Raw genomic sequence first — 14883 nt, forward strand, 5'->3', positions numbered from 1 at the left:
ATCAATAACATGAAGAGACAATTCACAGAATAAGGGAAAATATTTGCAAACTGCCCATCTGACAAGGGATTAATAACAAGAATACATAAGGAGCTCAAACAACTCTACAGGAAAAAGTCTAATAATCCAATTAAAAAATGAGCACAAGATCTGAATTAAAAATTCTCAAAAGAAAGCATACAAATGGCAAACAGGCATATGAAAAGGTGCTCAACATCATTGATCACCAGAGAAATGCAAATCAAAACTACAATGAGATATAACTTCTCCCTAAAATGAGGCCTTTATTCAAAAGTCAGGCAATAAAAAAATGCTGCCAAGGATGGAGAGAAAAAGGAAACCTCATACGCTGTTGGTGAGAATGTAAATCAGCACAACCACTATGGAGAACAGTTTGGAGGTTCCTCAAAAAAACTAAAAACAGAGCTACCATATGATCCATTAATCCCACTGCTGGGTACAAACCTAAAAGAAAGGAAATCAGTACAATGAAGAGATATCTGTACTCCCATGTTTGCTGCAGCACTGTTTTTAATAACCAAGATAAGAAAGCAATCTAAATGCCCATTGACAGACAAATGGATAAAGAAAATGTGGCACTTATACACAACAGAGTACTATTCATCCATAAAAAAGAGTAAGAACCTGTCATCTGCATTGTGAGTGGAACTGGAGGTCATTGTGTTAACTGAAATAAGCCAGGCACAGAAAAATAAACTTATGTTCTCACTTATTTATGGGAGATGAAAATTAAAATAATTGAACTCATGGAAATAGAGTAGAAGGATGGTTACTAGTGGCTGGGAAGGGTACGGGGGAAGAGACTTAGGGGATGAGGGATGGATAATGGGTGCAAAAAATAGTTAGAATAAATAAGACTTAATATTAGCTAGCACAACAGGGTGAGTATAGTCAAAAATAATTTAATTATACATTTTTAAATAACTAAATGCATATGATTGGATTGTTTGTAATATAAAGGATAAATGCTTGAGGTGATGTATATACCCCATTTACCCTGATGTGATTATTAGGCATTGCATGCCTGTATCAAAATATCTCATACAACACATAAATATATACACGTATGTACCCACAAAATTTAAATTTAAATTTAAAAAAATATAAAACATTCTAGGCTGAAAACCAAACAAACAATCCAATTTTTTAATGGGCAAAAGATCTGAATAGACACTTCTTCAAAGAAATAAATATATGAAAATGTGCTTAGTGTCATTAGTTATTAGAAAAATACAAAATAAAACCATGATAATTCTACCTAATGCCTATTAGAATAGCTAAAATAAAAAATACTAACAATACAAAATGCTAGTGAGGATACAGATCCACTGGACATTGTGGGTGGGTATACAAAATATTACAACCACTTTGGAAATCAGTTTGAAGTTTTCTCAGTTAAATATACTCAACATATGATCAACTAATCTCACTCCTTATGTATTTACTTAACTGAAATAAAAATTTATGGTAAAAAGAAAACCTATACATGAAGTTTTACAGTGGCTTTATTCATCATTGCCCAAAGCAGAAAATAACTCAAATGCCTCCTCATTGAGGAATGGATAAACAAATCATGGTACCACCATAAAATGAAACACTACTTAGCAATTTAAAAAAAACACTCACTGATACAGCCAACAATATGGATGAATCTCAAATGCCCTATGCTAATTAAATGAAGCCAGTCTCAAAAGGCTGTATACTGTATGCCTCTGTTCATAATTACATTATGGAAAAAGCATATATACAGGAACAGAAAGCAGACTGGTAGTTGGCTTGGGGTAAAGGGAGGACTGACTTACAAGGGGAAAATTTGGGGGAGGAGGGTTATGGAACTGTTTCATATTTTTATTTTGGTGATAGTTACAAGGCTGTACGCATTTGTCAAAACTTACAGAACTATACATACAACAAAAGTGATTTTTAAAAATTAAACTTTATATTTTGAGATGATTGCAGATTCGCATGCTGTTACATGAAAAACTACAGGGATCCTGTTTATCCAGTGTTTCCCATGGTAAAATCTTGCAAAACTATAGTACTATAACCACAGCCAGGACACTGACATTGATGCAGTCAAGACACGGGATAGTCCCATCACCAAAAGACATCAGAAGGATGAGTTTTAATATATGTAAAGTATACTTTCATTTTAAAAATAAAAAAGTTTATAAGCCCTATATTGCTTGTTTACTATAAAATATCAACATTAACACTTAATTTGAGGTCCCCTCAAAACTGATTTTCTAACTATGCTCAACATTTTCATTTAAAAAAATCACTTATTCTTAGATAATAGCTTAAGGTATTTTAACTTTTGGTATAATTTTTAAAAATCTTTTCACTGTGCCACTATGTTCTCTCTGTATACTGAAACTTGTAAACTCTGCACATTCCATTTCCAAAAGTAAATATAATTAACATCTAGTCTTCGAGGTCAGTTCAGCTGAATATAACACAGCTTGTGGAGAAGAACACTAGTTTCTTTGGCCATTCCAGAGAGAAGGGGGGAGAGAAGAATTTTCTTATTCTTCTGTTACCTTTCAGAGATTTATGCCAATCCACAGAGTTCCTTTGCCGTACTATTTCTGACTAAACTGTTATTTAACAACTATAATTTGCTCAGCAATCAACTGACGAAAATTGTACAACTATAAAACTAGCTACAAGATTAGACAAGCCATATGTTATACAGTGGTTTTTCCAAATCACTAATTTGAAAATAAAAGAAAATGTACAATTCAACTACATAATGGAAGGGTTATTTTGGGGGGTAGGTTTGAGGGTCAGTGTTTCACATCTTTGTAATCTAAATGACTCTTTTCTAAGACTTTAAACTTTAAAAGCACACTCAGAATATAATAATTTGATGAATAGTTACTATAAATAAAAGCAATCTCAGTGATTAGTTTGCAAGTAACTATAAAAACTACATAGAATTATTTTCTCAAGTATACATTTTTCTCTTAAATACTCAGCTCAAGTACTGTGTGATTTACATCTCTGACCACTGTATATTTTTCTTCCCTCTCTTTGTAGAAGTTGCTTCTGAATTATGTCTCTCAGAAAACACATTATAGGCTGGGCACAGTGGCTCACACCTGTTACCCCAACACTTTGGGAAGCCGTGGCAGGATGATTGCTTGAGGCCAGGAGTTCAAGACCAGCCTGGGCAATATAGCAAGACTCCGTCGCCACACACACAAAAAATAGCTGGGTGTGGTGGCATGTTCCTGAAGTCCCAGCTACCCAGAAGGCTGGGGTGGGAGGATGGCTTGAGCCCAGGAGTTAAAGGCTGTGATAATAATAATAATTTTAAAAAAGGCTGTGATAAGATGTGATCCTGCCACTGCCCTCCAGCCTGGGTGACAGAGTAAGACTCTGTCTCTTAAAAAAAATAAAATTTAAAAAATGCAACAGATTATAGCAACCACAGTTCAAATAAATTCTGTATTCGAGCTGTACTTTTTAATGGGATATTATGATGAAATAATTTTTCTAAAGAGGCAAGTCATATTATAAAGTTATTTTTATATAAACTATGCAAGGGATTTTATACAGACTATGAAAAGGATGCAGGATTTCAGGAAAAAAACTTAAGTTTTATAATATAATAATATATAATATAAATAATATATTAGCAAGGATGTAGATCTTTGGGAATATCCACTCTCATCCACTCTCATTCTACTGATCTGTTATAACGATCATAATCTCAGAACGAGGCCAATCAGACTCAAAGCACAGTTACAACAGGAAACTTTCTATAGTCCATTGTAATTTCAGAGTAGCCTGTCATTCCAGATACTAGGTCCATTCCTTATGTCTGGAGAATTTTTAAAGTGGACTAGTGAAAAAAAAAAAAAGTATTGCCATTCTCCTGCAATTATTTTTGGAAAACAGAATGCTAGCAAAGACCCTCCCTAGGAGAAAGAAAGCAAACAAGAAAAATTAAAGAGAAAGATAAAGAATATAAAATAAATCAAAAGAAACATTATAAAAGAACTCTTAAACCCATTTATGCCTAGTGTTCCATTATTGGAACGCTAAGCATGTGGGAGTTATTTATATTCTACTGCTCAAGGTCATCATCAAAGTCTGACTGCAAAAATTCAAAACATTGCAGCCTCAGGCATAAATGGGTTAAAATACTTGCTGTGAGTGGTCATACTTTAACCAACCTCATTGGAATGCTGTCGGGGTAAATCCATAAATGTAGTCATTATAAAACCTTGAATTAGGTTATAATCATAAAACTGTAAATTATCTAATATTTATCATTGTACATATTCTTTAAAAGAAATGTTTGTGCCATTGCAAGGAAAATAAATTGAATTGTTAAAAAAAATTATAAATCACATTTCTTCCTGTTACATGCTTTGTGTCCCTTGCTTATAAATTAATATTGATCCTATCTATTCTTCCCTCCTCAGACAGTTTAAGTCTCTAAAATCTATCAAAAGCAGAATTAAAATGAGAACACTAAATACAAATAAACTTGGCATCATTATTTACGTAATTAACCTTAATGTAGAGAGAGAAAAATAGGTTTTTTTCTACTCTTTTTCCCACCTCTCTTTCTCACCTCTGACAAAAGAGGTATACTTTATTAAGCAAAAATGAAAAGAGGAATTAATTTTTAATTATCTTTTTAATTGCTATAAAATAAAATTTATGTATTATATAAAAATCTCAAAACTCTACTGTTCCCTACTGTTATTTTCCTTTCCTTTTTCTCTTTAAATATCTTCGAACCCACATCATTTCTTTTGTACATGAAAAAGATAATCAGGCTGTGAATCAATAAGAGTCACTAAACTTTATTTGAACTTTTTCATATTTATGTCAGCTTTTGAGGTAACTGTTTGATATTTTATTTTTGCATTGATGCAGTATACACAGGAATTTAAAGCAACTTACCTTTAAACTGTACCTATTTAAAATTATCTGTAAAGACCACATCTTCATCTTATCTCTGTTCAAGCATTCAAATAATAAAATACAGAATTTACTATCTATTGAAAACACACGTAACCTTTTGAGACTGGCTCGCTCAGCACAATGCCCTTGAGATTCATCCAAGTTGCTGGATGTCTCAACAGGTCTTTCCTTTTTACTGCTGAGTAGTATGTCATCATATGGAAGTATGACAATTTACATTTATCCATTCCCCTTTTGAAGGACATTTAGGTAATTTCCAGTCTTGGGCTATTACAAATAGAGTTGTTATGAACATTCATATACAGGCTTTTATGTGAACATAGGTTTTTATTTTTCTAGGATAAATGCTCAGTAGTGTGACTACTGTATGATTCTATTTCTATATCACTCTCAAAATAACAAAATTATAGAGATGTAGGACATATAAGTGGTTGCCAGGAGTTAGGGAAGGTGGAGGGAAGGTTGTCACTATATTTCAAATGTGATGACTACTTGTGATACATCTTTCTGTCTAGACTCAAACTAAGATGATGTATTGTTACCTAGAAAACGATCATTTCTTATTTAGGATAAGTGTATCTAATGTACAATTTTTTAATATTACAATTAGAACATAGAGAGCAGTCTAACCATCAAATAACATTTAATTCACTAAAGAGACAAATAAATTGCAAATCAAATTCAGAAAGAGAAAAAAACAGGCTTAGAAAAATTTATATTAAAATAATAAAAAATATGAATCAAGCGGCTAAGGGTATAATAAGAAAATCTGCATACCTGTTAATTTGATATGTCCTATTTCATCAAGCAAAATGCTGTAAATCAAAATTCACATTCAACAAGATGGAATAAAATATTTTACATAAAACATTTACATAAAAATCATAAAACTAAGATAGGTCAGTATCTATTTAATATATGTAAAAAATTTAAATGATTAACTTAAAGTCAATGTATGTCTCACAAAGATTACTTTTTACAAATAAGTTTCATATAATTCATATAGAATTCCCTATAATATTTAAAAGATCTAACAGAGTTTGACAAAAAGCAGTTCCAGAAATACAGACAACATGAAAACAAAAGAATACAGCTTTACTTTTCTGGCTTCAGGTCTCTATAAACAATTCCTAATTGGTGCAGATGATCCAAAGCAAGGGCCAGTTCTGCGAGGTAGAATTTCACATCTTCCTCTGTAAACAGAACCTAGAACAAAATAATGATTTATCATTTGATCTTTCTTTCAATATTCAGTATATTTAAAAATACTTCTTTCAAAATGAGTAGACAGACAAATCTAGGAAAATAATAAGATAATAAGCACAGTCAATTCTTATTTGACTGGCATAATTATTGGCAATACCAGAGAAATAAGATTTCTATATAAATGAAACTAAACTCTTTAAGAATGTGTCTCTTCGATATTAACCATTTTAATGTAAATCTTTCTGAAATATTATGTTGTTTGTATATCTTCTCACACGAAATGCAAAGAACAAGATTCACCTTTTATAAAGTGACTTAGCCTCATAATACCAATATTAATTATAGTAATCTGCTATAATATAGTAACCCTTAGGGTATTTGAAATATAGAAGGTATTTTGTTTTAGCTCTGAGAATTCCACTATTTATACCATTCTCTCTTTTACTGTCTAGTATCATTTCTCAGAAATTTCACTTTTAGGGGCTCTACAAACCCAAAGCTTTTACTACACTGCCACAAGTTGTTAAATTAGTAACCCTTATCTTACACACAATTGTGAACTCATCTCTGACCTAAGGGGTGGATCCAAGTCTCTTCTGTTAGTAATGTATACGAGTGTAATGGCACTGTATTAATCATTTTGTGTCTGGAAATACGGCTGCTATGATGAAGTGAAGAGTAATGAACTTGAAATCAGAATTGGCAGTGTAATATCAGACATGTCACTTAGCCCTTTGGGTCTCAGTTTCTAAATCTGTGAAACAGGACAATAATATCTGCTGTATATACCTAACAAGGTTGTTGTAAGAATCAAATCAGTTTATGTGGAAAAAAAGCTTTGTAAACTTTAAAAAACTATATATATAACCATATGGTATTATTATTATAGGTTTACATCTAAATTCATTCACTAGTGAGTATTCATTTACACATAGAATTGGACACTAATCAGCCATTAGATGTAATTTTTAAGGTTTAGCAAGAACTCCGGATTGGCGAAATCAAATATTTTTCTAAAAATGGGTTATTTTCATAAAGAAACCTCTGGATTATTAAGAAGGCTCAAAATTGCATAAAGTACATGTCATAATAGCTTACAACCTGCTTGCCCATTTAGAATTACGGCCACTGCATTTCACAATGCAGATCCAGGTTACTAGTAAAATTGCAGAGAATTAGTAGTTAATAACTTCTGATATGCTAACTACTTTTTAAAATGATGAATAGAAAAACAAAGATTGTTTATTATCTAAGTTTTGGGAGCATTAATTTGAATATTATAATGGTAAAAATATAAAAACATCACTTTCACTTGACTTTTTATTAAGAATAAAAATAACTGTTGCCTATTCAACTTCTAACCAAGGATAATAAGAATGTTCTCTGAAAGCTAATACATAAGAAAACCCTAAATAAAAATTATTTAAAACTAAATTAGAAAAAAACTTTGCCTAGTTACAGTTATGCAAGCCTATCACCTTGTCATGAAGTTGTCTTGGTAGAAAGCCTCATGATAGATGCAAATAAAACATTACTAAGTAGCAATTATGTGCCAGGCACTGTACAATCATTATGTTATTATAGCTTCCAAACTCTATGAGGTAGGTATTAGGAACATCTTGCAAATGGAGAAAGAAACTCAGAGTGATTAAGTAACTTGTCCAAAATAACACAGCTAGTTAAGAAGGAGGCCCAAGACATGAACTCAGGGATACTTGTCCATAAGAATGAACTCTTTCCCAGAAGCCACTTCTGCCACATGCTGTGATGCAATGTTTGCTTTTCTAAAAACAAATTTTAGGTTTACTACCAATAATGCTTTCCAACCCACTAATCGTCCTACTCATAAATTGCCCCCCCTACAAAATGAAAATTATCCTAAACTCCAGTACTCTTGAGTAAAGCACTTTTAATATTTTGTCATCTGCTTTTCAAATTTTTTGTGCATATCTGTGTGTGAATGTGTCTATGTGTATTTTAATACAGTTGAAATCACACTACTGTATAAGTACTATTTAGTGACCTCATTTATCCCCAGTTAATACTATATCATAAGCATTCTATGTCTTTAAAACTTATTTATAAATAGTTTTCAATAGCTGCACAATATAACCATACCAATTTACTGTAATTTACCTAAACATTCCCCTTCTTGACATTTAGGTTATTTCCATTTTTTCTCTATTTGAAATAACTCTGCAATATGCATATGTACATCTTACTGATATTTATGATCATTTTCTCAAAATGAATTAAGAATTTTTTTTAAAAATGGAATGCTGGGTCAAGGAGCATAAATAGTCCAAGATTCCTGACATACACGATAAAATTATTTTCCAAAAAGGTTATAGTAATTTCCACTCCCATCAGCAGTTTACGAAAGCATCTGTCTTACCACATCCTTGATAGCATGGAATATACCCTGTAAAAAGCCTTTTCAAATTTGACGTGTGAAAATGGCATTATTTTTTAAATTTAAGTTTTGATTTTTAGGCTGAACATTGTTTTTCATGTTTAGTAGTCTTTCTACTTTTTTGTGAATTATCAGTAATGTTTGTGCCTATTTTCTATTACTGACTTACTGTTTTGTCAATTGGTACAAGTCACTTAAATGTTAAAAATGTCAGTTTTCTATCATATTAGCTGCAAATATTTATCCAATTTTGTGCTAGTTTTTGATGTTCAGTAATCCTTAATTTTTGCTAGTCAAATGTATGATGATTTCTGTATGATTTTTCCTTCATTATTTTAATGTTTAAGGAGACATTCTCCATCCAATGGTCAACAAAATATCTAGCTGCATTTTATTATAGGGTAATTGTTTTTCAAGATTTAGCTTCTTTATGTAAGTAAGATTTATTTTTGTATATGGTAGAGATGGCATTTTAAAATGATTTTTGGAAATATTTAAGCAATTTCTCAAATACTGTTTATTGAACAACCTCTTTGCCACAATTTGTGATTCTTCCTTTATCATAATGATATAGGGTAAGTAATCTATAACAGGATATTTTTGGGCTATACAGTATGTTTCCAATCTTGTGTTGATACTATAATGTTTTGCTTATGCACATTACCAAGTTTTAAACAAGAGAATTTGGGGAGGCCAACGCGTGAGGATCACTGGAGCCCAGGAGTTTGAGACCAGCCTAGGCAACATAGCAAGATCCCATCTCTACTGAAAAAAAAAAAATAGCCTGGTATAGTGGGGCACGCTTCTGTAGTCCAAGCTATTCGGGAGGCAGAGGCATGAGGATTGCCTGAGCATGGGAGGTTGAGGCTGCAATGAGCCAGGATAGTGCCACTGCACTCCAGCCTGGGGACAGAGCAAGACCCTGTCTCAAAAAACAAACAAACAAAAATATTATTTCTTTGCATTTGTTTACTTTTCCAAGGAAACTATAAAATAATTCTGTCAACATCAAACAAACAAAAATCCCTATTGTGGCTTTATTTGGAATTTTGTTAAGCCAATAAATTAATTTTAGAAGAACTGACAGCTTTACAATAATCAGCCATTCATTCTACCACATTTTCTTGAATAAGGAAAATAGAGCACAGCTTAAGAGTTCTGTTTGTTTACCTGTGTATTTGTGTGTGTGTGTGTGTGTGTGTACATTTTGAGGAAGGGAAATTTGGGTAGGTATCTTTCCCTTTAAAATACAAATGACATACATTATAAAATTCTTTAAAACATATAAAAATGTATTTAAAAAGTCTTTTTCTAAGGTATAAAAACATGTCCTCGTTTTGGATTAACAATTTTTTGTACACACAAGTGAAGTATAACCAACAAACATCTAATTATTAATAAGCTGTCTACAGAAGTAACCATTGAATCATTTTTTAAAAGGCTGCTCAATCAATGTACTAATTTATCATCTTTTGGGTAACGCATTTAAAATGCTTGCTCTTACCTAATATTCCAGACTTAGGAATCAAAACTTACTGACTGCATCTCTGTGCTAGTATGGGTTTAGATAGTCCCACATCGAGAATGGAGGTCTGAAGAGTTTAAAAGAAAATTAGAAATGACTACAAGAATTTCTCAAACATATTTGTGACACTTCTAAAATCTAATGCAAGAAATCATGAATAATGGAGCCTTATTATACTGTTGTCCTTCTATGCCTTGGTACCAGTTTTTAACAAGGTCCTTTAAAGACCCTCCTTAGAAGGGGGTCCTAGACAATCCTTTTCAGATATTGAATTATGTTCTATAGTTAATAATATACCAATAACACACCCTATGCTCACGCATGGCACATTCTACACTGGAGGTAGACAGATATAAGCCAGAGACCTTAGCCACTTAAGCACTGGCTAGCATACCAGAAACACACTGTTCCTTTATCACAGCAAGTTCCAGAGCTCTGGGAATCAACAGTAGCTCTCCCACATTCTACACTGTAAATTCTGGAAGTAAGACATTGAACTACTATCACCCAATTAAAATGCTACTCCCAGACTACTACTTAAAGAAAAATGAAGCAGACAAAGACAGGATTTAATCTCATGCCTGAAAAATCTAAAACACAGGACAAAACGTATGAAATGATACTTTTAAGACATTGGACATCAGGCAACAAAGGACACTGAATACTGAGAGACAGGGGACAAATGACGTATGCCCCACAACTGCCTTAGCTTACTACCTGGAAAGAGTTTCCAAGTGGTAGTACAGGGAGGGCTAAGTCAGGTGGAGCCTGAAAGACTTCCTGAGTAGATAAGCCAGAACAGAGAGTCTTAGAGAAGGAGGACAAAATTCACAGGATGGAGTATTAGAGAAGAGAAAATTGCACAAAGAGAACTCTGTAGATATGCAGACAGTCTCCTTCAAGTATTCAGTGGAGAAATACTCAGCACATGAGTGAGGACATTACCCTAAACCAGGAAAAGAACGAAGGGTTAGAGGAACCAGTCGATGAACTCACGATGGGCCAGGAATAGTTCCTGTTGCCTTCAGCCAGAGCAGAAAATCTCATAATTCAAAGGACATCAGATAAAGTAATCAGAAGGATTTTGCTTCAGTAGTGGAGCAAAATTAACCCGACTGAAAGCTGTGTTAGTCCAATCTAACGAACTTTAAAAGACCTATAATAATCAAACTAGTTTTATATCTCAGAACAGAGATCAATAATAGTTACAGAAATACAAAAATGTTCATCACCTTAACAAGCTAAATGTCACAATGTCTGCCATCTAATAAAAAATTGTCAATCATGGGCCAGGCACTGGGGATCATGCCTGTAATCCCAGCATTTTGGGAGGCCAAGGCAGGCAGATCACTTGAGGTCAGGAGCTTGAGACCAGCCTAGCCAACATGGTGAAACCCCATCTCTACTAAAAATACAAGAATTAGCCGGGCTAACTGTGCACCTGTAGTCCCAGCTATGCAGGAGGCTGAGGCAGGAGAATCACTTGAACCCGGGAGGCAGAGGTTGCAGTGAGCTGAGATCACGCTACTGCACTCCAGCCGGGGCAATAGACTGAGACTCCATCTCAAAAAAAAAAAAAACATATTTTATATATATATATAGTCAAACATGGATCTGAGGAAACTACCCAAGCCCAAGCCCAGGAAAAGAAAAACCTTAAAAGATTAAAAGAAAGAACCCACTCAGCTCACAAAGGACTGAGATAGCTCCTCTTCCCAAAAGTTAGAGTGAAAAGCCTCATAATTCAAAGAGTGTTTGTTAGAGTATAAGAAAGCACATGCTTCATACTGAGGAAAAATTAATCTTAAACTAAATGCTTCCCTAGTCCCACATGACAAAGCTTAAACACAAGGCCCAAAATGATCAGTGTTTACAAGAAAATGAACTGCATCCTAGAAAAAAGCTAAATACTATTTATATGAAAATAAAGGTATCTAGCATGTAAGAAAATTAAATCCACCATGCCTGCTATCCAGTAAAAATGACTATGCAAGTATGATTCCATTGAAGTACAAAATAAGGCACAGACAATACTTAAACAAATGAGTATGTCTGTGTTCCAATAAAACTTTATTTACAAAGAAAAATAACTGGCCAAATTTAGCCTGAAGACCATATTTTCCTGATCTCTGAGTTAAAACTTATACTACAAATCCTAAGGTAACTATTAAATTACACAACAAAGTGTTATGTATAATATTTACAAGACAACAGCAGAGATAAAAATGAAATTGTAAAAAAAAAAAAAAGTAATTAAAAAGAAGCCAGGAGAAGAGGGAAACAAGAACAAAGAACAAATGGGACAAAAAAAATCCCAAATAGCAAGATAGTAGATTTAAATAGAACTACAAAAATAATCATATTAAATGTAACAGGTCTAATATCCCAATTAAAAGACATGGACTCTCAGATTGGATTAAAAAACAAGGAAACTATGCTTCCTTAAGTACCACACATTAAAATATAAAGACACACATAGGCTGAAGTTAAAATATGGAAAAAGATATACCAAACTAACACTACTTTTTTAGAAAATAGTTGGTGTGACCATGTTAGTATCAAATAAGATTTTGAAGAAAAGAACATTACCAGGGATAAAGTCAGTCATGTCATCTCATAACGATGAAGGGGTCTATTCATCAAGAGGGAATAATAAATCTAAAGGTTTATGTACCTAATAACAGAACTTTGAAATATATGAAACAAAAACTAACAGAAATTCAAGAAGAAATATACAAATTCATAATTAAAGTAAAAAGGTGTCAATCCTTGTCTCAAAAATTTGTAGAATAGGCAGAAAATTAGAAAGAATATAGGCAATTTAATATCACTATCAAACAACTTGATCCAGTCCACATTTATAGAACCTTCCACCACCCAAAAATAGCAGAATACACATTCTTCTCAGGTGGACATGGAACATTTACCAAGATACACGATATTCTGAAGCATAAAGCAAATATAAGTTTAAAAGAATTAAAGTCATACAAAGTATGCTTTATGACCACAAGAACATTACAGTAGAAATCAACAATAGAAAGATATGTGGAAGAATGCCCAAATATTTGTAAATTAAGCAGACTTCTAAATATCAATGGGTCAAAGAAATAGAAAGGAAATCATAAAGTACATTGAACTGAGAGAAAATAAAAATGACGCATATCAAAACTTGTGAGATGACCCTAAAGCAGTATTCAGAGGGGAATTTATAACACTAAACACCTACATTATTAGAAAAGAAAGGCCTCAAATCAATAACTTCAGCTCCCATCTTAAAAACCAGAAAAAGAAAAGCTAATACATAAAATAAGCAGTAAAAAAGATTAAAGCAGAAAACAATGTAATAGAACAGAAATAGAATACAGAAAAATCAATGAAACCAAAAGCTGTTTCTTTGAGAGTAATAAAATTGATAAATCTCTAGTGAAGCTAAGCAGAACAAAAACAGAGCAAACATGAATTACCAACATCAAAAGTGAGAGCAGTGACATCACTAACAATTCCACAACTACAAAAAGGACAATAAGGGAATATTATGAACATTTTTATGCCGATAAATTTCATAACTTTGATGAAATAGACAAATTCCTTAAAAGACACAAGTTAGCAAAGCTCACTCAAAAATAAATAACCCAAGTCTATTACATAAATTGATTTTGGAGTTAAATACTTTCCTATAAGGAAAACTTCAGGTTCAGATGCCTTCACTGGTGAATTCTATCAATCATTTAAGGGCAATTTATCATTGAATCTACATAAACTTTCCCAGAAAGTTAAAGAGGCAAAAACTACACCCAACTCATTCTATGGAGTCAGAATTACTCTATTACCAAAAATAGACATAATAATACAAGAAAATCATAAATATCCCTCATAAAAATAGATGCAAAAATTCTTAAATATTCAGCAAATATCATCCAACAATTTATAAAAAGGGTAATACATCAAGACTAAGTGGGGTTCATCCATAAATGCAAGGTTGGTTCAACATCTGACTATCAATCGATGTAATTCACCACAGTAAGACTAAAAAAAATTATAATCTCAATAAATGAAGAAAAAGCATTTGAATAAATCTGAAATTGATTCCTGATTTTTTATAAAACTCTCAAAAATAGTTACAGAAAACTTTCTCAACCTTTGAAATCTATTTCTAAAAGCTGCTAGAAGTATTAAGTTTGGCTAGACTGTGGGAAACAAGCTCAATACACAAAAAATCGGTTGTGTTTCCATCCAATTTAAAATTGAAATTAGGAAGTCAATTCTATTTACAATAACATTAAAAACAGGATTTACTTAGAGGTAAATCTGACAAAAGAATTGCAAGAATTACACTGAAAACAATACTGAGAGAAATTAAAGATGACCTAAATAAATTGAGAAAGATACCATGTTCATCAATTAAAAGACTCAATATTACTAAAATGTAACTTATCTGCAAATTGACCTATACATTCAATAAAATTCCAAACAATATCCCAGCAGGACATTTTTGTACAAAGTGAAAAGCCGATTTTAAAATTGATATGGAAATGCAAAGGACCTAGAAGAGCCAAACTTTCAAAAAGAAAAGCAAAGCTCAAGGATTTGCACTGCCTCACTTCAAGACATATTATAAAGGTACAGTAATTCAGGCAGTGTGGTATTGTCATAAAGATAGACAAATGGATCAATGAACAGAACAGAGTATCCAGAAATAGGCCTTCATATATATGATCAACTGGTTTTCAAGAAAAATGTAAGGTAATTCAGTGAAGAAAAGACAGACTTTTCCAAT

General features: G+C 32.5%; 1 protein-coding gene across 4 annotated transcripts in view; it reads right to left on the reverse strand.

The window, feature by feature from the left end:
- The window catches only part of RPS6KA6 (ribosomal protein S6 kinase A6), a 130268-nt gene that overhangs the window by 71299 nt on the left and 44086 nt on the right, over positions 1-14883 (reverse strand). For all 4 annotated transcript variants that reach the window (XM_016943733.4, XM_016943734.4, XM_054676998.1 and 1 more), the window contains 2 exons: positions 6062-6168; positions 5740-5777 (listed from right to left, as the gene is read on the reverse strand). In XM_016943733.4, coding sequence (XP_016799222.1) covers positions 5740-5777; positions 6062-6168 — 145 coding nt within the window. The remainder of the gene's footprint in view (positions 1-5739; positions 5778-6061; positions 6169-14883) is intronic.

Source organism: Pan troglodytes, chromosome X (assembly GCF_028858775.2).
Source record: "Pan troglodytes isolate AG18354 chromosome X, NHGRI_mPanTro3-v2.0_pri, whole genome shotgun sequence".
Taxonomy (NCBI): Eukaryota; Metazoa; Chordata; class Mammalia; order Primates; family Hominidae; genus Pan; species Pan troglodytes.